This window comes from Sardina pilchardus, chromosome 8 (assembly GCF_963854185.1).
Source record: "Sardina pilchardus chromosome 8, fSarPil1.1, whole genome shotgun sequence".
NCBI lineage: Eukaryota > Metazoa > Chordata > Actinopteri > Clupeiformes > Clupeidae > Sardina > Sardina pilchardus.
In genome coordinates, this window is record NC_085001.1 from 10,224,042 (window position 1) to 10,248,956 (window position 24,915).

General features: G+C 43.5%; 2 protein-coding genes across 2 annotated transcripts; both read left to right on the forward strand.

Annotated features, from left to right (window-relative positions):
- The first annotated feature begins 7,006 nt into the window (after positions 1-7,006).
- Positions 7,007-10,043, forward strand: selenoe (selenoprotein e). Its single transcript, XM_062544132.1, has 4 exons — positions 7,007-7,126; positions 7,283-7,359; positions 9,171-9,249; positions 9,777-10,043. Exons 1-4 carry the CDS (start codon positions 7,007-7,009, stop codon positions 9,918-9,920), a joined length of 420 nt encoding a protein of 139 aa, XP_062400116.1. The 3' UTR covers positions 9,921-10,043.
- A 2,689-nt stretch (positions 10,044-12,732) lies between these two features.
- On the forward strand, positions 12,733-14,534 carry zgc:112294 (transmembrane protein 17A). The gene is made up of 4 exons (XM_062543857.1): positions 12,733-12,859; positions 13,124-13,227; positions 13,594-13,707; positions 14,208-14,534. Exons 1-4 carry the CDS (start codon positions 12,733-12,735, stop codon positions 14,532-14,534), a joined length of 672 nt encoding a protein of 223 aa, XP_062399841.1.
- Positions 14,535-24,915: the final 10,381 nt, after the last annotated feature.

A 24,915-nucleotide genomic window follows, 5' to 3' on the forward strand; every position in this document is an offset into this window, starting at 1 on the left:
GTTTCACTTGAAAGGACTTTATGTTGTTGTTGGTGCGTTTGTTATTATTATTATAATCATTATTATTATTGTTATTATTATTATTAGTATTACCATATTATGAACAATAACAGTATTACTAACAATTGTTGTTTTCAACAAATACCAATAATTGTATAGTATAAAGTCATTGCATAAAACAACCTTGGCATGTTTAGCCTACAGTACCTCATGCTTGATGTGTTATCACTGGGCTCAATGAAGACGCCTGTGGAGGCTTTTACAAACTAGAATCTTATATATTACAGATCATATATTCAGAATTGAAAATTCCTCATTCCTACCACAAGTATTTTTTTTTCTTTGGTAACAAAATACATACATGGTGTGGTCCATTTCAGTCTTTTGGCACTCTTGCTGAAGGCCAGTTATGCTTGCAGGCAAGTTTTTTTGCTCAGAGGATTATTTGGTCGGAGTATAGCTGCAAAGTCATGGGTCATTTTGGCTTGTTTCTGTCTGTTTAATGGATCTTCAAATGGCGTAGCGCTCAAGTCAAAACCATGTTATTCTGCACTATTACCCTATATTGTCTTGGCTGAATGTACCAATATACTTATGCATGGCGTTGCCATAAAACGACATTTACTGGAAACATTTGGCACTTGTCCTCGAAGTAAACCACAAAATGCTGAGGTCAGCTTTTAACCCAGGAAATGGCTCTGCAATCACACGAGTCTCCAGCATTATATTATTTCAAGCAACGTTTTAGACCTCTCATACCGTGATTTAAGACTGACCAATCCAATATCAGGCAGTTGCCAAGCTCATTCTAAACAGTACCAAAGCCAAAGTTCAACATTACCACCCAAGGCTACCTTAACACTAAAGCACGGAAACCTATGCTAAGCATCATGGAATGAGTCAACACAGAAGTGAACAGCTTATATAACTTCTTTTTCTTAAATGCCAATACTGCATTGAAAGCTTCAATGCTGGAAAGCGACCCCTTCTATATTTTGACTATGTAATAATCTTCTATCCTTATTATTACACTTTAGACGTGGATAATCAGGTTTGGGTGACTGTTGTCTGCACCTCTAAATTGCAGTGCTTTTTTCCCCCTTTGTCAGCATAATTCTGTGGCGAGTTTATTAAAGAGGATCTGGGACTAATGGAAAACAGGTCAAACTCTCTCTCTCTCTCCCTCCCTCCCTCCCTCATTTCTCTCCTTTTCCCTCCACAGCCCCCTCCCTTTTTGTCTCCCTCTATTTTTCTCCCCCTTCTCTTCCTCTCCTTCTCTCTGACTCTATCCTCCCCCCTCTTCCCTCGTTCTCTCTGTGTAGAGGAAGGAAGCAGAGCGTTGGCTCTAGGTTTCAATTTTCACATACTCTAAAGGCAGGCTGAACACTCTCTCTCTCTCTCTCTCTCTCTCTCTCTCTCTCTCTCTCTCTCTCTCTCTCCACACTGAGGAAGAATAGCACAGTTCCCTGTCACTGACTGCTCATCTCAAAAGCTCAATTTCAAAACCAAAATGAAGAATCATGACTTCAGTATCATACCAGTATATTGAAAGTTGAAAAACCATTGCGCACTCAAGTTTTTTTTTTCTTCTTCTTTTTTTTGCTAAATCCACATTTTGACCAATTTTTCTACACGAGTGGGCAGTAACTGTTTCATATAAACCGGCCGTCAGTCTCATTTCAGTAGTAACAGCCCAAGCCATCCATTTCTCATTACTCCAGGTGAGAGCTACTGGATTGTCATCCACAAAAATCGGCAGTGGGAGCGGGAGCGGGAGCTGGATGGCCGACTCAGCAGGCCCGGGGGCCGAGCGTGCGAGCGTGGCTGTGGCGCGGTGCGCATGTGGCAGAGGCCCTGCTCGTTCCGCTGCCGCCATTATACGGGCAGCCATGTGTTTCCTATTAGCCAGTGGCGGATTAGAGAGAGGAGCTGCAGTGGTAGCCCGGGTGCCCCTGCTGGAGCTGTGATGTGGTCAGTGCCTGGACACTGAGCATTAAAGCCCTCCTCGCATCCGGCATGATGTCACGGGCCATTCAATTTCCTCCAATCTCCGAACATGTAAACACTGGGCCCAGTTGCAGTCTTACGGGGCAAAAACCCGCAAAATTGCCCCACACTGCAGTGCTCCGATGAATTCCATTGAGAAGATAGAGTTTCTGCATGGGTTTTTTTTTTTTTCCCGCCAAAGAGTTTAGTCCACTGTTCCACAGGAATTCTTGAGACAGAGCTAAAACTCAATTCTTTTGCCAAAAGCTTTGGTCAATTGTTTCACAGAAATTCTTAAGACAGAGTTGAAACTCTACATGAAACTTTGCTAGACTGAACATAAGGATGTGCGATATACATACTGTATCGTCTACAACAATATCTTAATTATAGTTTTAATGATGCACAAGGTGACATTATTGACTGACTTGCGTTTCATGAACTATGGCCGGTCCGCGATGAGGAAACTACAGGTTCCACACACAGGGCATGTCACTGTTAAAGTCACCTTATGCTAGGTGCTTCTACAGCATTGGATTGCCAAATAGCAGGAAAGGAAAACAAAAAATTAGCAATCAGGAAATGTCTGGAGTTTAGCAACCACAGAGATGTTACATTATAGAGGTCGTCTTCTGATGTTCTAATCGGTTGTGGATGTGAACTGCAGACATGAAGAGTGCATAGTTAGTTTCACTTTCTGCAAGTCATAAATTTCATAATATGCTAAAACCATGATCAAAAATTGCCAAATTAATCTTGACAAAATAGCATCCTTGAGTGAGATACTAGTGTAATATGCGACTATAAGAAAAACAAATGGGTATGTTGTCTAATTATCATTATAGACACACTCACAGAAATTACCAAGATTTTTTTCACAATCCTGACTGAAGCATTTCTAACATATAAAAATAGAAGAATGGCATGTTGGCATAGCGTCATACAAAACAACCATATTCCTAACAAGCTCACATGAGCTCACATTTATGATGCAATCTCATTGTTTGGGGAACCAGACTAGAGTTGTCATAAAAATACAAGCTGGGTAGTAGCAGCCCCAAGTATCAAATGAAGGTTGCAGCCTCGAGGATCAGCTATCAAATGAAGGTTAATCGTTTCTTCAGCCATTCTTTACTCCATCCATCACATAAACACGTTATGACAAAGTCTGTGGGAAATTCAACAGTCTGGTTGCAGTTAAATGGATTATGTCTGAGCTACTGCATTTGTTATGGCACTGAGAGAGCCATGCGCTAATGAATCACACTGGACCAATTATTGGTCCATGTTGAACTAAATGATTGTGGTTATGTGTGGCCTATGTGATGTGGGGTCTCAAGTCCCTCTGTGTACTTCTATCAGATTTATAACCTATCATATATGTTTTAACAAAGCTGTTGACAGCATATTTTGGCCAGACATTTAGAATACAATTTCGGTGGGTCCTGTTTAAGCTCAGTCAGGGTCCGTCTGTGTCCATATTGCATGTCTCACTCAGACACATTCTAGCTGTCAGAAGTGTGCTGGTGCATGTGTTATAATCTCATATCACATTGCATGAGCCCGATATCTACAAGCTGCTGGATGGACTGTTTCCAAGTTGTTCCCTCATAGGTAAGTCATGTGACATGAATCAAACGTGCTGTCGGTATAGCACTGTGAGTGTATGACCCAGTACAAAGCAGTGACAAAGACCAACAACAGATGCGAGAGAAATAGAGAAAATCCATAGTGGTGCTACTGTGAGTACCACTCTCGACTAGTCTACTGCACAAGAGCCTTGTTTACTGTGGGCCACCAGCCCAGAAACTTCAACCAAAGAACTTTGGCCTAGGCTAGAAGCACCATGCTAGAGTTCCATCATGGGCCATTTTACCAACTGCCAAAATTCATAAATTCATCCAGGCAAAACATTCATTGTGATGGGTAAGTACCCGGTGCTTGATCCGTGGCCCTATGGCATTAGTTCCAGGTTTGGCCCCGTTCAAGCTTAACCCAGGACAGTATAAACCTCTCTTGGCCCAGGAGCTGAGTTCAAGCACCAGGTTTGGCCCCCCGAAATGAACAGGGCTAAGGTGACTTGTGCAGTCTGCTACAGAAGGCTAAACGCTATGGCTATGGCTATGGCTATGGTTATTTAGCAGACGCCTTTGTCCAAAGCGACATACAAATAAATAACAATACAAATTAAATTAACAGTGAACAATTACAAACTAGGGAGAATAGTAACATTATCAGTAAAACAATAATTTTAAGCACTAACCTAATGAGAAATAAAACAGTGAAATGAGAATAGCAATCAAATAAGTCACTCAGTTAATTATATATAATAATAATAACTAAAGCATGGTATGGCTAAATTTAAGGACAATAGCAAAATAAATTTCAAATTCTATCAATAGACAAATTATAACAAAACAATACATTATACAAACCATAACACATCACAAACTCAAAGGACTAAGTGCATAACTTAACATAAACGCTAACATAATTCCCTTGATTGACCATGACACTATGTTGCACTCTCCGAGCTGATTGTGTTACCGGCCCTCTGTCCCTGAAACAAGACCGGCTGTGGATTTCCCGGAGACCACACGCAGGGCTTGTTTGTGTGTCGGACACGTTAATGACCAAGGATGCGACAAGCTGACCGCCGAGGGCTGAGAAACCAGAAGACCAGGGCCTAGAGGTCCAGTGGAACGAGGGAGGGGAAAAAACACGAGAGCTTCCGCTTCTTCCACTGTGTGTGCGGACAGCATGCTGGGAGCCGCTGCTGGATCAGAGGCTCCATCACAGGAGAGAGGAAGAGAGGGAGCGAGAGAAAGAGACAGAAAGAGAGAGGGAGGAAGGGAGGGCTGCCATAAAAACAGGACGTCTGATCTCTGTCCAAGGATATGTGGCTTTGTCTGTGAAGAGTAACTCTTATGAAAGCGACAGGTGGGATATGCCCTGGATCAATGTGTTTGTGTTCAGGAGAGGATGTTTAGGATGAGGGTTATTATATCGGCACACACTATATCTCCGACTGCCTGTTTGTTTTGGAGTAATATGGGCCTTTATGAGATTTTCTGCATCCTTTAAAGAACATAAGCTCCAGAAATCTCGGGGACAGAAAAGAGGATGTGTCCACCAGGGTGAGGTCATACAGGCACATAAGACTCTTCGTATTTTTAGGATTAATTGAGCTTCCTCTTTCATTCACTCCTTTCCGTTTGCTTGCGGAACGGAAGCGTTGACTTGGACAAACATTATGGGCTATTAGTCTATCTGGGCCCTGCCACTCATGGATGTGCACACAGCAATAACTGAACTGTACGTGCAGGCAGGCACACATACTCCTTTTGGTGTTTTCCCCCTTTTCATCGGGTCAAGGTTTCCTTTTCCAGATGTACATGTAGATAAACGGGCCCACTGCATTAAACATGCGCACCAATTTTCCGAACGAACCGCACGGAGCCTTTAGTGTTTGGACTGTAGATTTGCAGAGTAACTCTGGGTCTGTTTAAAATGTAGAGCTCTTTGTCATCTGACACATCATCGCTTGCACACGTCGTCCAGAGTGCGAACGCCGGGGCTCCGTCTCTGCCTGGAAAAGACAGAACGGGATGGTTTTTCTGCAGCATTCCTATCGGGAATGGTTTATTTTCGTTGGAAGCATAATTGTCTGTGGCTAGCGTTTGGAAGTACATTTCAGACGCCGCGCTGCCAATAAATATAGACTTAGACATTATCGCCCTCTGAGGGTGACCTAGTGTAAATACACTCCTGTCTCCTAATTCAACGGGCACTTTTAGAACCAGACCTCCCATTAATCTGTGGTCATTACCGACACGCTACAGGAGCATTTCAACTCAAACCGCAGAACCAAATGCTGCATAATGCTGGTTGCGGACTCCTGTGGGAACCACTTTAAAGCAAGTCAATGTTTGGTGAAATGACAAAGGAGAAGAGCAACTCAGTCTGGCCGTACTGTGGTGGTAGTCTCAAAGGACTGTTTATTTGCTCAATGCATGACATTCAGATACTTGTTTTATCTGAGAGTAAGACAAGAAAAGGGATTGCTCTAGTCTATACTCTATATGTTGTAGGTCATCTTTGACCTTTTCAAAAGCCTGACCGTGGTTTTTTTTTTTTTTTCTGATATCGTCCATTCACTGCCCAATAAGGGCATGACGCTACTAGCATTGATTGAGCACACACAGTGCACTTTGGAGACACTGAAGAACAGTCTACATGCTGTTAAACAAAGTCATGCAAGTAAAAGAATGAATAGCATATGATTCAAATACAAAGCATCTTCTCAAGCTGTGATGGCTCTAGTCTTGCGAATAAATCGAACTGAATCACAGCTGAGACAGCAACGAAGAATGTTGCTCAGGAATCAGATGTTTCTAATAGTGATCAAATTTGCTAATGTAACACAGAGTCTTTCATGCTCTTTTTTTGATTCGGTCTCCATCTTTATGTCAGCATTGTTGCGTGGGGCAAGAATGCAGCTGCGAGCACGCACTTCAAGGAGTGGGGGCCATAATTCAAATTTGTGCTAAAACAAAGATTGTCAGCATGGGTTATTCATCAACACGAGGGTGTGAGAAAATCTGCATGCAGCACAGATGCTTTCAAGGACTGCGAACAATGCAGCAAATGAGGAGAGCGAGGAGAACCTATTTTTTCCCCTTAAAGGGTATTACACCTTTTAAACTGTTATATAAACTGACAAGTTGTAATACTACATTAAATATCCTGTGTACAGTCAATAAAACAATGAAAATGAAAAAAAAACAAAAAAACCTGACAGATTTGATTTAGATCTGAATTCCTTTCCAATACTGAGTGGGCCAATGGCACAGTGACACATGCAAAGCTGCGCATGGGGACGACGTGTTGCAACCACAACGGCCACCACCACCACCCCCCCCAGCCACCCAGCCACCCCTCCATATCTGCCCCCTTGCTCAGGTGAAGCCTCAAACGACGGAGAAGCAGCTGGGGAAGCCACACGGCTATAGCCTCAAGCATGTGGGCCACACTACTGGTCGGAGTCCTAGTCCTTTGCTCGACAGGAGCGGGGGCCGCAAAGAACGCTACCGAGGCATCGCCAGGGGAAGAGCTTGTCATAGCCAAGGGGAAACTGATGGTAAGCCACTGGGGCAGGCAGGCTAATATGACAGGGACCCCAGGGGTGTCGTAGGCCTACTCGGGGGTTACGCTGTTTTTCTTTTTTTCATTCTGTGTAATGTCACGAGCTGAGCGTGCTAACCTGTTCTCAATCTGTCTGCTCCGCTCACCCCAGGCTCCCAGTGTAGTCGGATGAGCCATCAAGAAAATGCCTGAGCTCTACAAATTCCTCATGGAGCGCTGGGCCTTGTAGTATCCTTATTAGAAAACGGCTGGATAAGGATTATGAGCATATGTTGCCTGTAATTACCACATATCATTTTGAGAGCTTGGAGCTTGGGGGTTAGGTAGCGTTTAGCATTCTGCAAATTCACTGCACCAAGGAAGCTCATGTTGATCCTCTTGCAGTGCCACGCAACAAGACCTTCTGAATACATTGGAAATGCTAAATCTGGGAGGAAGCTTTCAATTTTCTGTCTTTGCTTGCTATATAAGTATATTTTTTCTTCTTAGTTTAGGCTTCTATGGGACAAGATCTGTCTATCTTATTTATGGAAGACAAGTAGTATAGTCTACTTACTATTACTCAGGAATGGGCAAAACATGTACTGTATTTCAAAATTAAATATAAAATACCATCATTTTAAGTGTATCAAAATACAAACTACAAAATACTGTAGTCCCATATCAAATACGTAGTCATGTATCAAAACAAAATACTGTATTTTTTATTTTGAAAATACTACCTCTATAAAGGGAGCATGAAATCACTTTGCAAACCTTGCCTATCCCTATACTTACTGTGATCCATTTCTTCAGCACTACACTGACTCAGTTGATAAAGTGGACTGTGCTTGAGAGCAACAGCTTTTGTCTGCTTACAAGACATGTCATAAATCTACAAACAGTCAACAGATCAATATGCTGACCTGCCTGTTGCATCTCAGAACCTATTGTATCAGAGATGTACTCAAAAAGTCAAAACTGAACTTATCAAGTGGTACAAACTAACCACCAAACATATTGAGAGCCATAGAATGTGGACTTAAAACAACCCAATGCAGTAAACCTTAAAATAACGCCTTCAAACTCATGGTACACTGAAATATAATACAGAGAATGATATCTGACATTGTCAATATATGCCCAGTAGACTTGATATTGCACTGTGTAAAGCTGTTGATTAGGATCATGACCCGTTACACTGTTTTTCAACTAACTGAGTACAGTGTAAGTGTTAAAAATGAGGTCATATTGATGCCAAGAGCCAAACATATGGAGTTTTCATTGTGTTGCTGATGTGTTGAACTTTTGGAGCAATGCTGCAGGGGAACCACAACAGGTTCCGTGTTCTGATGGTTAAAGTTCTCTAGAAAAAAACCTCAATGTTCTCAAAAAACTTGAGGTTGGTGTGAGAGAGGGGGTGTATTATGTATGTGTGTGTGTGTGTGTCTGTGTGTGTGTGTGTGTGTGTGTGTGTGTGTGTGTGTGTGTGTGTGTGAGCAACCTAATCTTGCACTGGTTCATCTTCCTGAATATCGATATTATAGATCCCAGCAAGTCTGGGCAAATGATTAAGTCAGAGGCTACATTCATTGTTTGGCATTTTGCATGCATTCTTAAGTCACACCACCAAAAATATTGTTTTTACCAAAAATATTTGCCAGTAGTTTTAAACAAAAAAACCCCACACCTATTTGATACAAAATATGATGCTATTTTCTTCAACCCAATGACATATAAATTATACAATACTATTTTGTATTTGAAATACATGTTTGAAATACATGTATAGCCTACTGCCCATCCCTGCTACTACTTCTGACTCTGCTTCCAAGACCTTACTGGACCCGAGGTTAGTGTTGGGCATTAAATCAAATTAATAATTTACAAAGAGCTGCAACAGAATTTCAACGCCTGAGGAACTGAACCAGACACCAGCTGGGGCCAGAAAATTGTTAAGATCTACAATCAATTACATGTATTATGCCACTAATACCAAAGCCTGTCAAACTGTTGTTTATTAATTCATATGTTAACATGCCTTGACCTTCCGACTTCAGTCATAACCTAGAGTATGATTCATCAGAGGACAAGAACCCCAGGTTAATTTTCTACAACGATAAAGATGAGGTTGTCAAGGTAAAGTGCTCATTTTTTTCTTCATCATAATCTTACAGTAGGCTATGCCTACAGCACAGTTGTTCTGAAGTGAGATTTCAATTTTAAATGTTTCATGAGATGGGGACCACACTGTATTTTGAACCTATCTTACCTGTATAGGGTTGTAAACAGTACCTGATAAATCAATAAGTTATGTGGTAAAGTGAATGTTCATAACAAGACCACTGGATTTCAGTTGCCCCAATGTTAGCCTTAGATACAGTGCAGTAGGCCTAGCCTATGCTAGTGAACACAACATCTATGGCACTCAATAAGTTACCTTTCAAATATGTTTCTTGACACATTATGTGGAGAGGACCATCCAAAATAAGCTTGTGAGCCTACCGTACATGGCGAAAAGTGGCGGATCAACACAGATTCTGTTGAACTGTCATAAGCAGGAGCTACTGTAGTGAAGGCCTAAGAGAGGTCGACTACCTAGGCTAGTTAATCAAACACCAACAAATGCTACCAATTGTGTCTGAATATTCATGCTATTTTAACAGACGGTTAAAGTGAAGAAGATGAAGTTGAAGCAAATCGAAAAACTGCTGGACTCTATGGGCTTCTACAAGAGGTCGGCGAAGGGAGAGGATGTTCCTGAAGAGTACCAGCACTTCCCTCTCAGGGCACCGCGAGATGAACTGTAGTGACACCTTGTGGTCAAGCTTTGCCACTGCACTGCTAACAATGACGGTCAGGACCCAAAGGCTTTAGCGCAAGCCAGGTCCTGACACTGATGAAATAAGCATGCTGTTGCTGGCTGAAATACACTGTACCAATTATTTGATAAATAAACATTAAAAATGTTATTATGAGATACGAGTCATTTATAGGTTTAAAGACTAGATAGGACAAATGATTAAAACACCAACATTTATTTAGAAAGAGAATAGCCACATTAATAATGAAGTACAAATAATTGTTCAGTTGTTCAATGGGTGATGGTGAAGCATAGAGAGAGTGTTGGACGACTTGGGAGGGAGGGAGAGAGAGAGAGAGAGAGAGAGAGAGAGAGAGAGAGAGACAGAGCGAGAGAGCAATCAACAGCTCTGGTCATGAGCTCCTGCCACTGCATGTGGGGTTATGAACCCTGATGGATGTGGGCACAAAAGATCTCCTGAACCGTTCGGTCCTGTAGAACACTGAGATGAGGCATCCGCAGCTACTTCTCTGGCCTGCCAAGATGTTGTGAAGGGGATGGATAACATAGCCACCAGTGAATCCCAACTCATGGCGAGCAATGGCAGCATTTTACATCATCATTACATTGTAATAAACCATAACCATCTGATGACTATCAGATCAGAAAATATTCTGGATCATTTCAAAACTTATTGTAAAACCAAAACAAAAATAATTAACTGAATTATGAACATTTGGTTTTAAACCCAAAATTATGAACTTAATAAAAACACTAATGCTCATTGCAATCATCTACATGTACTGTAGCTCTCCGTCTAATTGAACTCTGAAGACCTCAAAAAGTTCCCAAAGCTTTGCCCATGTAAGGAGATCGGGACTTAATTGAAGCTACCTACCTATGCCAAATTGCATTGCAAGTTACCTCTGGGGTAGCAAAAATCAAAGTGTACTGTATATTGACCTACTATAGATCAGTATCCACTCAAATGCAGAGGACAAAAGTGTGTAGGAACATTTTTGTATTACCAATTTGTTCATCTTTGCGAGAATTTAACAGGTGTGATCATTCAAAATCCCCATGTTATTCTCCCAAAAGAAAAATCTCAAGATACCAGATCTCCTAATATGGACAAAGAGCTTATTTGTAGTTGACCTTAAGAGGTATATTGTAACAATCCAAGGCAGTAATGGTAATATACTGTACTTTGAGGGGGACATGTTGGGGATTCGAATTTCGCCCGGCAGCTCAGGCTGGAAACCAGCAGATCTTTTCCCTCTGTTTACTGCCAGAACCTTTGGCTCCAATCAGAAACTGCCATACTCTAGTCCTGGCAAGCTATTGGCTGGTGACGTGACGATAGCGAAACTGAAGCGTCGCGAAGTGTAGAAATAAAGCGCAGCCTCGCCAGACTAATGTTCAATCTAAAAGATCGAGCTTAGTATGGTGAAAACCAGACTAACATAGGCCTAAATAGACTTACATTGTTTGGCTACAGTAATGTCTCTCACTTTTATGGAAAACATATTGTGGCAAACAGGAAAATGCTATGCCAGATGGTTAAATAGCTGACAGAGAAAGGGAGTGTACTGTAGAGGAGAGATGGTCTCAATTAAGTAAAGAAACTTGATTACAGAGAATTTGTAGGAAAACATTGACTTGATGGATGTACAGATTGGTCATTATATCTGAGAAATTACACACTACGCCTCCTCTCCGCCCTTCCTCTCATGTAAGCTTTTGATCAGTGCTCTTTTGAAATTAGATTACTGGAGATAGATTCAACTTTATTGTCATTGTGCAGAGTACAAGAACAAAGACAACGAAATGCAGTATGGGTCTAACCAGAAGTGCAAAAAGCAAAAAATGTACAAAGTATAGATAGATGGTGCATAGACAGGACAAGTAGTATACTGCAGTCAGTGCGACAGTAGTGTACAATTGGTTGACAGAAGGTGATTTAGAATATATAAGCAGTTAAATAATGTATTAGCAGTCACCTTATAAGACCAGAACAAATATGGCTATGTAATATGAGTATGAACATATACTTTGGACAAGTACAGATATGTGGAATGTACTAGTAATATTTTAACCTAACTTAAATTATATAACTGAACGTAATTTACAAGTTGAACTAGGGTAGTGCTTAACTACTAGCTACTACAAACTAGAATACATTACATGTAAACAATATTCAAACCAAAACAATTGCATCCTTGATTAAGCGTTTTTAACAAGGTAAGTCCGTTTTTGTTCCTTTACTCACTCCATGCCATCTATCCCAGCCCAATTGGCATCATCATGTCCCCCCGCCCTCCCTCTCTCTCTCTCGCTCTCTCTCTCTCTCTCTCTCTCTCTCTCTCGGCTGCTGTGAATGCATTACTCTCATGGATCTCATAATACAACATGCAGATGTTGCACAATCAAGTTTTTGAAATGATTGAATAAGACCTAACACATGTATAATGTCTCTTAATACAGATCTTGTTGTGCACTAACACATACACACATATTAAGTAGGCTATGTATGAATGGTTAACATTGTGTTCCTTTAACTGCCAAAACTTCCAGAAAGTGTGACCCAGACAAACTTCAGCATTGACTTATAAATGCTGAAAGCATGCAGGCGTGGGGAGCAGCAAGGCAGGTGGTGAGTGCAGCAGCTTAATCCCATGTCAGACTGGCCCGTCTGATTTAATCTGATTAGACAGGCTGTCCACCTCTAATCCTGCAGCGAAGCTAAGAAAAACCAACCTGCCTGCTCCCGCTCACAACGCAGCAGTAAGCAGGGTTGGCCTGCTGAGCCAAGGGCTAGCATGCCGGTCTTCTACACCCCCCTGCCTCAGAATATCCGCCTGGGCTTGGCAAACCTCAGTGGCTCCGTGTTTGCCAACAACAGGACCAGAGATAGCTGCGATTTCCGGGACAATAGCGACAAAGCAGGTATTCGTAAACCCTCCGTGTAATTCTCGAGTAAGCATACCAGCGCATACAGTGTGTACATTGCAGACACAAATACACAAAGAACAGGCCAGTCATCCAGAACTGTATTTCTGTCCACCTCTGGCCAATTACACAGTATGACTAAAAGACAGGTTGTGTGTTACAGTTTAGCAGGAAATTGTTATGGGATTCATAACTGATGTGATATTCAGTTCCTAACTAACCAATGCTTACTCTGTGTGTATTCTGCAACTTTGTTTTCAGACAATGAGGTGGTGGCCCATCTACCTCTGCAAATGTTGATGTACTTCAATATGTATTTCTTCCCCCTCTGGTTGATCTCAGAGGTGGTCATGCTAGAGTTAAAGGTGAGTGAGTGATTTTTAGTGATGTGGTCAATGTTTAGGTTGTCAGGTCAGAACAGATCAGTTATAATTCTAAGGCTTTTTTCTAATTCTAAATTGCTCAATTCTAAGCATAGACTGTTCCAAAGCCGATAGATCTATTCATAGGACTCTGCTAAGCTACATCAGAGCCGTATAGACTATACGGCTCTGGTCTATATACAGTCTATCACTCTAATACCCCTTTTCCACCGCCACGAACCAGGTGCTGGTTCCGGGCTGGTGCTAGTGCCAGTTCGGTGCTGGTTCTACCTGCCGATTATCCAATTAATTCTAAGATCAGTTGCAGTTCTAGTTCTAATTTGCCGTGCTGTGGTCTCTTCTCCGCAGTTTGCTATGTTGCCAACCTACTACCAGTGCCTTCTAGTGACAGGTGTGGTCCTCCTGACCGTCTTTGAGATCATGAGAATATACCTGGGTTACGTTGGCAACCTAGAGGAAAAGGTAAGTGTGAGTCACGAAAATACAGTATATACTTACAGTTATACAGTTACACAAAATACAGTACACTGCAGCTTGAAAAGACGGTTTGGTTGTATTCACAGTCTGTAAGCATACATATGACTCTGATTCTGATGCAATACTATACATTCTGTATGAGGGAGTCTGGGTGAATCAGAGTGTTTTGGTGCTTCAGCATGAGAGTCTGTGTATGAACTGTACTGTATGTAGTATAAACTGTATGTAGTGTGTGTGTGTGTGTGTGTGTGTGTGTGTGTGTGTGTGTGTGTGTGTGTGTGTGTGTGTGTGTGTGTGTGTTTGTGTTGCAGTGTGTACATATTAGGGAATCTGTGAGTGCCCATGTGCGGTCACATCTGTGCATTGTGTCCTCCCACTGAGTCGCTATGGCCACTAAGGGGAGCCCTTACTCCTCTCTCCTCTCTCCCTATCCTCTGGCGCTCCTCACTCCCCACCCCACCCCACCCCACCCCACCTTTCATCAGGTGCCAGAGCTGGCCGGCTTCTGGCTGCTCACCTTCTTCTTCCAGCTGCCCATCCTGCTGTTCTTCCTGACGGACGAGGCCATCCTGATCGCGCCGCTGGAGCGCGCGGTGCACGGCGTCTACCTGGTCTTCGTGCTGACCGAGACGCTGGCCTCCTTCCTGGCACTGCGCAACATGAGCCGCAAGCTCACGCTGCAGTTCCACCTGCGCCAGTTCGCCGAGGTGGAGAGCCTGCACCCCATGGACGTGGCGCACGCCTTCGCCACCTCCTACTACGGCAGGAGCGTCCTGCCCATGCCCACGGGCGCCGACATGCCGCCCTACTGAGCGGACGACTGCTGGATAGTCACCGGAGGGTGTGTGTGTGTGTGTGTGGAGGGGGGCGATGTTATGGGGGCTTGCGGAGTCGATTACGGGGAGATAAAAATGCCATCAAAGAGATTAATTACCTCATTGAGAAATGAATGCCTCCCCTAGGACGGACATGCCATCACTTTGAGTGTGGCATGCTAATCATTGTGTGGCCCATCACATCAGGCTTGTAGAGGAAGATGGCGAAGAGTGTGGTTGGCATGTGTCCACATGGTGGCACTAAAGGATTATACTGTATCAGTGATTTTTTTTTGGTATTTGCAGCAATGCCACAGTTTGTCAAGGACTTATGTTCAAGATGTATTCCCCTGTTACTGATTTGAGACATGCAGCATTCATTTTGACCTTTTTTGTGTGACATGTTCTTATATGAACGAGTAAAAATGGTGCTGGTATTTTGAATGTTCACATATGAATGGTTACTGAAGATACTGTAGGTGGCTACATCTCAAACGGAGGTGAAAATGAAGAGAAATTCCTCAGGACATAAAATTGGCTACAATGTAGTAAGATTGATGTCAGATAACTGAGGATTTTTCAGCTCACATTAGTTCAGGAAACCGCTCATACGCTATAACATGATTGGGCTAAAACAGATATTCCGCAGTGGTCGGAGAGGAAATGGGAACCTCTCTAGTATTTGATGTATGTGGGATTGATGTGGGTCAGGCCAGAAATGAGTCTCAGGGGGGAAATAGACATGTAATTGGTTTGGAGATTAGATAAAGTGGTCAGACTCGTGTGTGACTAAAGTGCAGGAATCATTCCATTATGTGTTCTGGGCCCGGCCTGAGAGATCTGGAAATGATAGGTAATGTGGAATTAAGCCAGCCAGATAGGGCTGCATTTCTTTGGCAATCAGTACGGCAAGCTGCGCCAGGGCAGGAGATAGGAGAAGTGGGGAAAGGCTGTCAGACAAAGACTCCTCAGGTGGTCACACAGCGAATAGACACAGAACAAGCACAACGAGACATTTTCTGTGTTCAGAAACTTTCTGCTGCCACATTTTAGTGGCCTTGAAATGAACCATTTGAGACAATGAGCAGAGATTAAAATGTGGCTCTTAAATACGGATGGGCATCCAATACGACTCACTCATTATGACCGCCATGTTGAATCATTCCTGGGACACTCTCATGAAAAGCTGGCATGCATGCAGCACCACTGCTCTGATAAGGAATAGAGGCTTTTGGTCCACCGCCCCCTAAAAGCCAGGTAGATCAAAAGTAGATAGCACTGAACAACTCAATAACCACTGCACCCAAGATTTACAAAAATGTTGTGGTATGTTGGTCTCAAAGAGTCACATCAACCCAGCCAAATGTGACTCATTTGTGGTGTAGTTATTGCAAAACCAAAAATGCGGTGCTTTAATCACCAATATTATATTTGAGATGCAGGATCACCATGACTACAGCAACATAGTTGCACTCAACATTTTGTGAAAGGATACTGCAATTCATGCATTTCTATATCTCAAGAACTGCTGAGGTCACCATTTTGAAATTGGGTACAGTATGCCTACACTTGGACACATTTTCTCACATCTCCTAAATTGCATTTGGCTCACTCAACAAAATGGTCACCACCAACCGCCAGACTAAATTCAGCAGACAAAATAACTTTTGCCAATGTCCAATAGAAAGATTCAAAGCTAATGAGATCTGATATGCTGCATCCCTAGCACATTCATAAAACGTTACATTCTCAGGAGGCTGCAATTTACAGTAATCCCTAGACATGCATGTGCCAATATCTTGTGATGTAGAGGCTTACGAAAGTTTACAAAATGTGCCATGTTGCTGCACTGCCACAGTCTTTGCATGCAGATTAAATTTGGTGCAACATTTGTGGGGAGCACTGCAACAGACACAGACAAATCTGCTTGGACCCCTATCACCACTTGTGAATGTGTGCGTGTGCATGTGTGCATTCAATTCATTCTGGAGCAGCATCTAATTTTACCTAGGATTCATTTACGCCTTGCATTTATGGCTCTTTGATATTTACACACACACACGCACACACACACACACACACACACACACACACGTGTAATATAACTGCCGCGTAATGCCAGAAGTACAGTATAGTAGCGCAATGTGGACACAGACGTGCATTTAGGTGTCACCAAAGTATACTTTGTCATTGCAGACTTGCCGTTGTGAAACAGTACACAGTCACTGAGTAACCAAGGTGAGAGGATGGAAGACTTGAGGCTTAGAAACAGTTGCAGGAGTAGGAAATTGAGAGGACTTAGTAAGTGTGACTAAACACATTTACAAAGCAGTTATGGAGGGATGGAGGAAATCCGAGGAAGCATTCTTAATTTTCTTTGCGTAGCAGGTAGCAACACCACACAGCGGTCCTATCATTTGGTTCATAATTCATCTATGGCGGCAGAGATCCTTTCATTGGCATATTCAACATGTTCAACACCGCTAGCATGAACGGTCAAAGAAATTATTCTCAAATCCTTTAAAAAAAAAGAACCCAATTTGGTGTACCAGGTCCAGTTGGGATTGTGCATAATTTTTTTATTAATTTGAGGCAAGTGAGAAAAGGGGAAATATTTCAAGGGAGAGTAAAATGGATCTCCGAGGCCACCTTCACCGCTCTTCTCAGACATGGGCTGCTCCATGGTGGGGGATTACAGATTTGGCCTTTCTGTGCTTTTCATCAGCACTACTTCATACAGTACGTGTGGAGCCCATTGCTCCTGAAAAGGAATGAATGCAGTGTGGAGTTGAGGAAGGTGTGGGGTTTTGAGAAGGTGAAAGGGGGGGGGGGGGGGGGGGAGTGTACGAAGAAAGAAAGAATGGAAGAGAGGATGAAAGAATGAAAGAAAAGAAATCCCCCCCCTGGAGATCTGGAGCCCATTTGCCGCGTGGCCCTTAAGGATTTGCCTCATCAAATTGCCTGTCTTTGGTGGAGAGCACTGAATAATAGGCTTGGAGAGGCAGGCCCAGACGGCCTCTATCTCTCCCAACACATTGTTTCGCTGGTGCTTGCCCCACTCTCCCCTCAGAAAATGTGCACAGAGTTCCGTTGCATGTGGTGGTCGTCCCCCCCCACCCCACACACACACACTCTCACACACACACACACACACACACACACCCTTTTGTCTAATTATGACTCGATACGGTTCTGAAGTGATCACGCACTCTGGTCCATGGGCCCAGTGGCGACGCAGCGAGCTGAGCATTAATGAGAAGCAAGTGTCAGGTCCCATCCTGCTAGGTGTGTTGTGACATCCTCATCCTCATCCTCCCCCATCACAAATCTCTCGCCGAGGCCTCGTGGGCTCCTTGCAGCTTACTGCAGCTCATTGGAAACGACAGGAAATGCAAGATGACTCCCACTTACTCTTGTGCGGCATTAGTTCATGTCACCGGCTCAGTGACTGGTGTAATTCACTTGTTTCGCAACCTGCTCATGGACGCAATTTCATCTTCTGTGTCCTGTCTTTTTTTCTGAACGGTGCATGGGAGAAAAAAGAAATAAAGTTAAAAGACAGGAAGAGAGCTAAAGGTTAATCTTCCCTGATATCTGTCAAGACAATCTAATGTGTTTTTCATCAGCCAGTTGACTAGGTGTATAGATGCTATGTTTAAAAGAGGAAGCATCTCCTGAATCTCTCTCTAGGTGCTGAATGGTTTCTATGGGACCGCCTCCTTGGCTTCAGGTTGAACAGCTACTTGTCAGCGAAGGTGAGCTCCAGGGGTGCACCTGTGTAGCAGACACCTACCCTCTCCCTCTCACTGGATTTAATGATGAGGGGGATGTGTGGTGCGGTGTGGTGTGGGGTGGGGTGGTGTGGGGTGGGGTGGGGTGGTGAGAATGGGAGACCTTCCCAGAGTGTTTTTAAGGTCTTTTGGGGGAGACAGCAATCTTTCTTTTCAATCTCTGCCTCTGCTTCTCTCTCTCTCTCTCTCTCTATCTCTCTCTGACATGACGTGTAAAATAGGCCATTTTTATGTGAAATGGGAAAGTGATTGATGGCATCACTCAGTGGATGGCTTCATTATGCCTTTCACACTGTTTGGATGGACAGTTTCTCCTCTCCACTCTCTCTTTTTTTTACACCCAATTTTTCCTACTCATTTTCTCAGTGTTGCAAATTCATTATAGGCATGAAAGGAAATATATACAGTATGTAGCAGTCACAAACTTGCTCCTCCACAACATATACATAGCTCCACTTCGCAATACATAGTGTCTTTTATCTACTTTACTTTTAAACTAACATCATTGTTTGCTTCAATTGTTCACTACTATTCCTTGCTTTTGTTTATGCAAAGCACATTGAATTACCCCTGTGTTTGAAATGGGCTGCATCAATAAACTCGCCTGGCCTTGCTTTGCCTTGTTATCAGTTGTCAACAATGATTTGAGATCTTTTTAAAAGACAAAGACGGGCTTTCAGCACCAGGCTATGTTTAAGGCTAGGCTTGGCTCTGTGCATGGAATCTGAACGGAATCTGAACTATCTACCTGTCTTCTGAACAAGAGCCAAACATCACAAAACAGACTTAAGCATCAACAAGCCCTGGCAGAGATGTCCCAAGTGTCCAATACGTCCAGCAATGTTTATCCTAATTATATAGCACTGTGCTGTTTTCAAACAGCCGGAGAAAGTTCTTGTGGGTGATGCAGTATGTCATTGGCAATAAGTCCTTAAGAAGAAAACTCATGAATAAGTCATAGTGCCCATAATCTCATCCCCAGGTATAATTTAAAATGCAGATCTCATATCAAGCTCAAATGCTTTGTAGTGCAAAGCCTTATAAATAAAACAAGCCTCAAGTTATAGTCATAGACAAATGGTTAAAGAATTGTAATTTCACAACTCATAACTCTTAAGTAGACCATTTTGTACCTCCTGTAATCATTACTGCCCAAATGTATAGCTGTGGGGACAGAGGAATACTTTTTAATTGACGATAATGACTTGGAACACCACGGGAAAAAACATTCTAATTTATGTTTCGTTTGAGCGAGGACGCCTGTTCTTTGTGGTGACGGCCACTGCTGCAGAAAGAGCTGTAATATATCTCAGGGTTCCGTGGCATCTACTGAATGTCAATGAATGCAAAGCTGGGAGGACGAGGGGGAAGGCAGGGAGGGCACTGTGGATAATTACTTATCAGCTTGCCTCAGTGTCATCCCCGAGTTGGACACCGAGCCCCTGCTCTTCCCCCGGTGACACTGAACTGCAGAATGGGCCTTTTTGATCCGGAAGCTGCAGCTATTTGTGCATTTCTATAGGGACCGACACCTCAGGTGATGTCTCCACAGCTACACCCCTGCAGCCAGCCACAAGCCGAGTTTGCTACTGGCAACGGGGAAAGAAGTGCAATAGTAGGCCTACTGAGTTGATACATGGCGACATAGTGAGAACACGGATGGAATGAGTAATAATAGATGAGCAAATAAAAACAAAAACATCGAAACGTTAATCCTCAGACGTGTGCAGACGCTCATGCCTGTGTAGATATGTACCTTTTGTGCTGTGACTGAGCAAGGAGCCTGTTCCATAAATAATACAATCTCAGCAGCTGACATGTCAAGCTCTAGGAGTGTGGGCAGAGATTTGATTTAATCCCGGAGTCGGGATGTCTGTGTGTGTGACACATTCTGATCTTTGAAATGAGAATTCCTCCTCGTCAACACCTCAAACTTTCTCAGTTCCTCTCCTCTGACATCCCCGGAGACTCTGGAGAATTTGAGAAAGAATGAGACAAAAAAAAAAATGCATCTTGAATTTTTCTCCAGCTAATGTCTGACAAATTAGAGGAGAAATAGGTCACAGGCTAAAAATAAGTTCTGTGGCTGTTGGTGGTGGAGAGAATAATGGGGGTGTTAGCCGAGGAGCCGGGAAGTAATAAGTCTGCAGACGAGTTACATTGTTTTGGCTGCATCAAAAAGTGATCACTGAAACTTTCCATGCTTCAACTTCAGGAAGCATACCATTTCCCCAATTTTTATATTCGGTATCCATTTCTTCATCCATCCATTCATACTGTATGACCATCCCATATCCATCCATCTATCCATACAACCATCCATCCATCCATCCACAATCCAATATGTTTAGCCATTTACTGCTGCAGAGTTCCCTGTCACCTATTCGTTCACTTTACCTACAGTATATCATGCATCACCATGTAAGACGGAAACGATATTCCGGAACACTCCAGCCTCTCAGGATTTACTTGAGCTGAAGGAGATTGAACTCATTTACAATATGGCAGTGACTGGTGGTTAAAGGAGAGTCCCTGTAGAAGCTCCACAGGGGAAACACATTTGCTTTTTTTCTCTCTGATGATCCACCATCAAGTTGACACCTAGTTTAGGAAAACATGCTGACACCCGACGTCTTGTGAAATTTAAAAGTCTGTTTGCCGCAGTACAGCCAGCCCAGGGGCGGCTGAGATAAAATAAATTGCTTCGCTAAAATGAACTTTAAAAAAAAAAAAAAAAAAAAAAAATCAAAACATGCATTTCGCTATTACTCAGAACCCACCCAAGCCAAAATGTTTGGTCATTTCATTTTGGTTTAGTGCACAGTTGAGATAGAATTGACGTAGGTGTGGATGCATACAGTACATGTCCGTGTTTGTAGTGTGTGCGTGTGTGTGTGTGTGTGTGTGTGTGTGTGTGTGTGTGTGTGTGTGTGTGTGAGACACACTGAAATACCTGCAATGCAAGCAGTTCTCTGTTTGCTTTTCATCTCCTGTTTGCTTGCATTGACAAAATGCAACTGACAAATATGGCGTATAATGTTCTCTCAGAACTATACCTAAACATTACGGCACGTTACATTCAGAAGGCCTCATCCTACTGTAAGTGACTCACATACACTAAGACAAGCCTTCCATGTTAGGGTGACCAGACATCCCCGGTTTCAGGGGACAGTCCGTTTTTGGTTGCCTGTCCCCAGGAAAATATAGAAGTTTTTTGATGATAAAACTTGTATGTATTTTAATCAGATTGATAGTCATTTTTGGGATTATGTCCCCGGTTTTGGTCTCAGACATCAGGTCACCTTATTCCATGTGAATGATATAGTTTCCCTGGGCCTCCACCACACACCTCGGCCTCACCACAGCTGGCATCTCCCTTTAGCGCTGAGCTACAACACACACGCTGACACCAACAAGCATCCGCTGCTGTTTACCCAGTTTAACAGCAGAGCTTTGAAAGCACTTTGGAGCTGCACAGAGCTTAGGCTCAGTCCAGTCTCTCCAAGTCTATCTCGACTTTTTTTTTTTTTCCAATTAGTGTTCCACCGGCTGTATCTCAAAAGGCCGCGGCTCTCCTGGCGTGCAGGCGGTTTATATTCAATTAAAAGTGGAAGTTTGAGGAGTCCCTCCATTGATTTATCCCCTTGTCTCCCCTCCCAGACGGGGTGCACAGCCTCATGGTGTGGCAACCAGATTAGCATCAGATATTACTGATGCGACAGGCTTAAAAGGTGTCACGGAAATGGGTGACACCGCTCGTAATTAAGGATGAATGAGACTAAGCGTATGTCATTAATTTATGAGCGCTCAGTAGCAGCTGTCCGTGATTACAGGATATTTATCTATTTTCTCCACACGAAACAAAGCAGTCTAAACAGAACAACATCAACTTAGCCCCGCGTAAATGTCTATTACTCTAAACAACAATCTGAATAGACCTTCAGACCTTCAGCAGACATCAGTACCCAGAGACATCATTTCATCCCGAAACTCATTCCATTCCAATTTGTTTCTGTTTTCTGAACACCATCATCAGCTCACCTCTTGAGAGACTTTTAATGTGATGGCGGACGACAACCTTCTCTCAGACTTCCCCATCCAATGATGGCTCACCTTTAAAGTCTCCTATCACTAAGAAATCCAGCGTGACTCAGGGGTCTAATTATTTTTGCTGGGACTCAAGCGGCGAATGCACGGTGGCTGTTGGTCTGTACCAGGCTGTGACGTTAGCGCAGCTGGGAGAAGGTCGTGGAGTCAAGGTCAGAGATCTGCCGTTGGGCTCTCCAGAGGAAAGGAAAGCAGGGGAAAATGTGGAGAGGGGGGTACAAGGGGTAGGATGGGGAGACCAGTGTAATTTAATTGTTTGTGTGTGTGTGTGACGTGTGTGTGTGTGTGTGTGTGCTTGCTTCACTGTGTGCTCTGTGTGAAGCCATCAGAAAGCAGCTGTGGAGCCTGACTCTCTGCGCTAACCTCCCTCAGCTGGCCCACAGGCGACCGTTGTACTTTTGAGCGAGTGGAGTGCACGCACGTCATCATCACCCAACCACCCGCCACCAACCCATCACCAGCGCCGCCGGCAGCAGCTGCAGCAAGGCAAGCAGCGCATCCGAGGAGGCCGAGGAATCTCCCGGTTTACCCCCCACCGTCCGCGCCCCACCCCACCCCAAGACACTCGAGATTATTCTGATGCACTGGGCGTTCAATGCGACATACGTTTTCAATTACTTTCCAAAGTCAACACGCAGTCTCTGTGGGGGGAATGGCGCTCTGGCCATCGCCGCTGTCAGTTATTGCAAACAGATCGTGCTTGATTGGTGAGCTCTTCAAAACTAATTGGAGTCGTGACTTTTTTTGAGATCGGAGCCGTCCCCGTTGAATGATTAATAAAGTCCAGGTGCTGATTTTCAGAGGTGGGGGGGGGACTAAGATTCCATCATTAATGCAGATAGGAGAGGCTCTCATTCATCTTGGAATTGAGAAGGGATCAGCTTCTAAATCACCCTGGACATGCCGCGCAGTTATTGCGAATGGCCATGCCTGTTAATATCCTATCTAACTCACCGAAATGCAGAGGTGTAATGCTTGCTGGGGCAGAACATTCCCATCAGCACCCCAGTAATTGGTTACGCGGCATGGCCTTAGACTTGCAGAGTTGGATATTCGTATGCACCGTGTGGAGGAAAGCCAGATCCAAATTTGCGGCGGACAGATCCCGGTTCTCACATGGACAGGCCACTTATGGCAGAGTTAGACTTTCATTACCGACGAGGCAGGAACCTTCGGAGAATTACGACATTACAATGCTGCTCAGAAGAAGGGGGGGGGGGGGGGGGGGGGGAGAGAAAGAGTTATCTCAGAATTCATGAGCCGGTGCCGTTCTTAAGCTCATGTACTGAGTTGGATCTTTTTCTCATCTCAGTGAAGAGTGACGCATTAGCTTTTGTTTAGTGCCAGTCTGCAGGGCTGGTATCAAATATGAGCTGTCACGGTGTAAAGGGCAAAAAGTGCAACTCTGAAATCAAATGCCACTTCCTCCATTACCCCATATTGTAACGCGATTGGCAGGGACAGGGACACTTTGCCATCAGCTTCCACGTCGTACTTCACTTAAGCGTCAAGAGGGTTTGTTGTGATTTGATTGTTGAGGATTCCACATACCAAGAGAGTAATAATAAAAGCCGTTTGACTTTCACAAGCACCAGGTTGTCTTCAAAAGGTCATTGGGAACAACGAACTGGAGAACCAAAGGGGTAAAAGTCTCTTAAGCCGTGACTGGACGCTTGTTTAAAAGCAAAAGGTTATCTGTTTGTTTGTTAGAAGAGCTCAAAATGCAGTCTGTGGCGGTTGTCATCATTCTGACTCCGGATGTCAAACACTGCCAGATCAATTTCTGTCTGGTACACAATCAGGAGGAAATTTACAATGCTGCCATCTTTGACTTTGGGCTGAGCAGACTGGTAATTCATATCAAGTTTTTGGATTAACACCATGCCCCTGAACTATTGGGCAAAAAGTTGATTTATGTTGATGGGGGGAGGGAACTCCTTGTTTTCTTTTCTCGCTGTGTCTGTGGGATGGGGAAACACTATGATGTATTGGTGTGTACAGCCACTGCTTCCATCAGCTTCCTCCTGACCTATAGGAAAAGAAGAGTTATTTTATCTGCTTTCTGCTCGAAAGGTTGAGAGCTTTACTGAATGACTGATCCTTTCATACACACTATCCCACATATGCAGACACACACACACACACACACACACACACACAGAAAGACACTCACACACTTGATTCAGTTTTCTACTCCTCAAAATCCAGTGGAAAAAAAAGTTTCTTGAAGATATGAATTCAGACTCGACCAAACAATAACAAGAAGATCCCACAGGAAATCACAGACAACAAGGAGGCTGTCCTTATCACCCTGTCAGTGTAAACAAAACCCATGGAAGTAACACAAGACAAATTGACCGCAGCTACTCTGACACAAGGGGACAAGGCCTGACTCCAAGGTTTAAGGAGCATCTTTATTGACAGAGACAGCTTGATCGACGGGTGTTTTCCAAGGTGCTAATCCATAATGATGTTAGCAA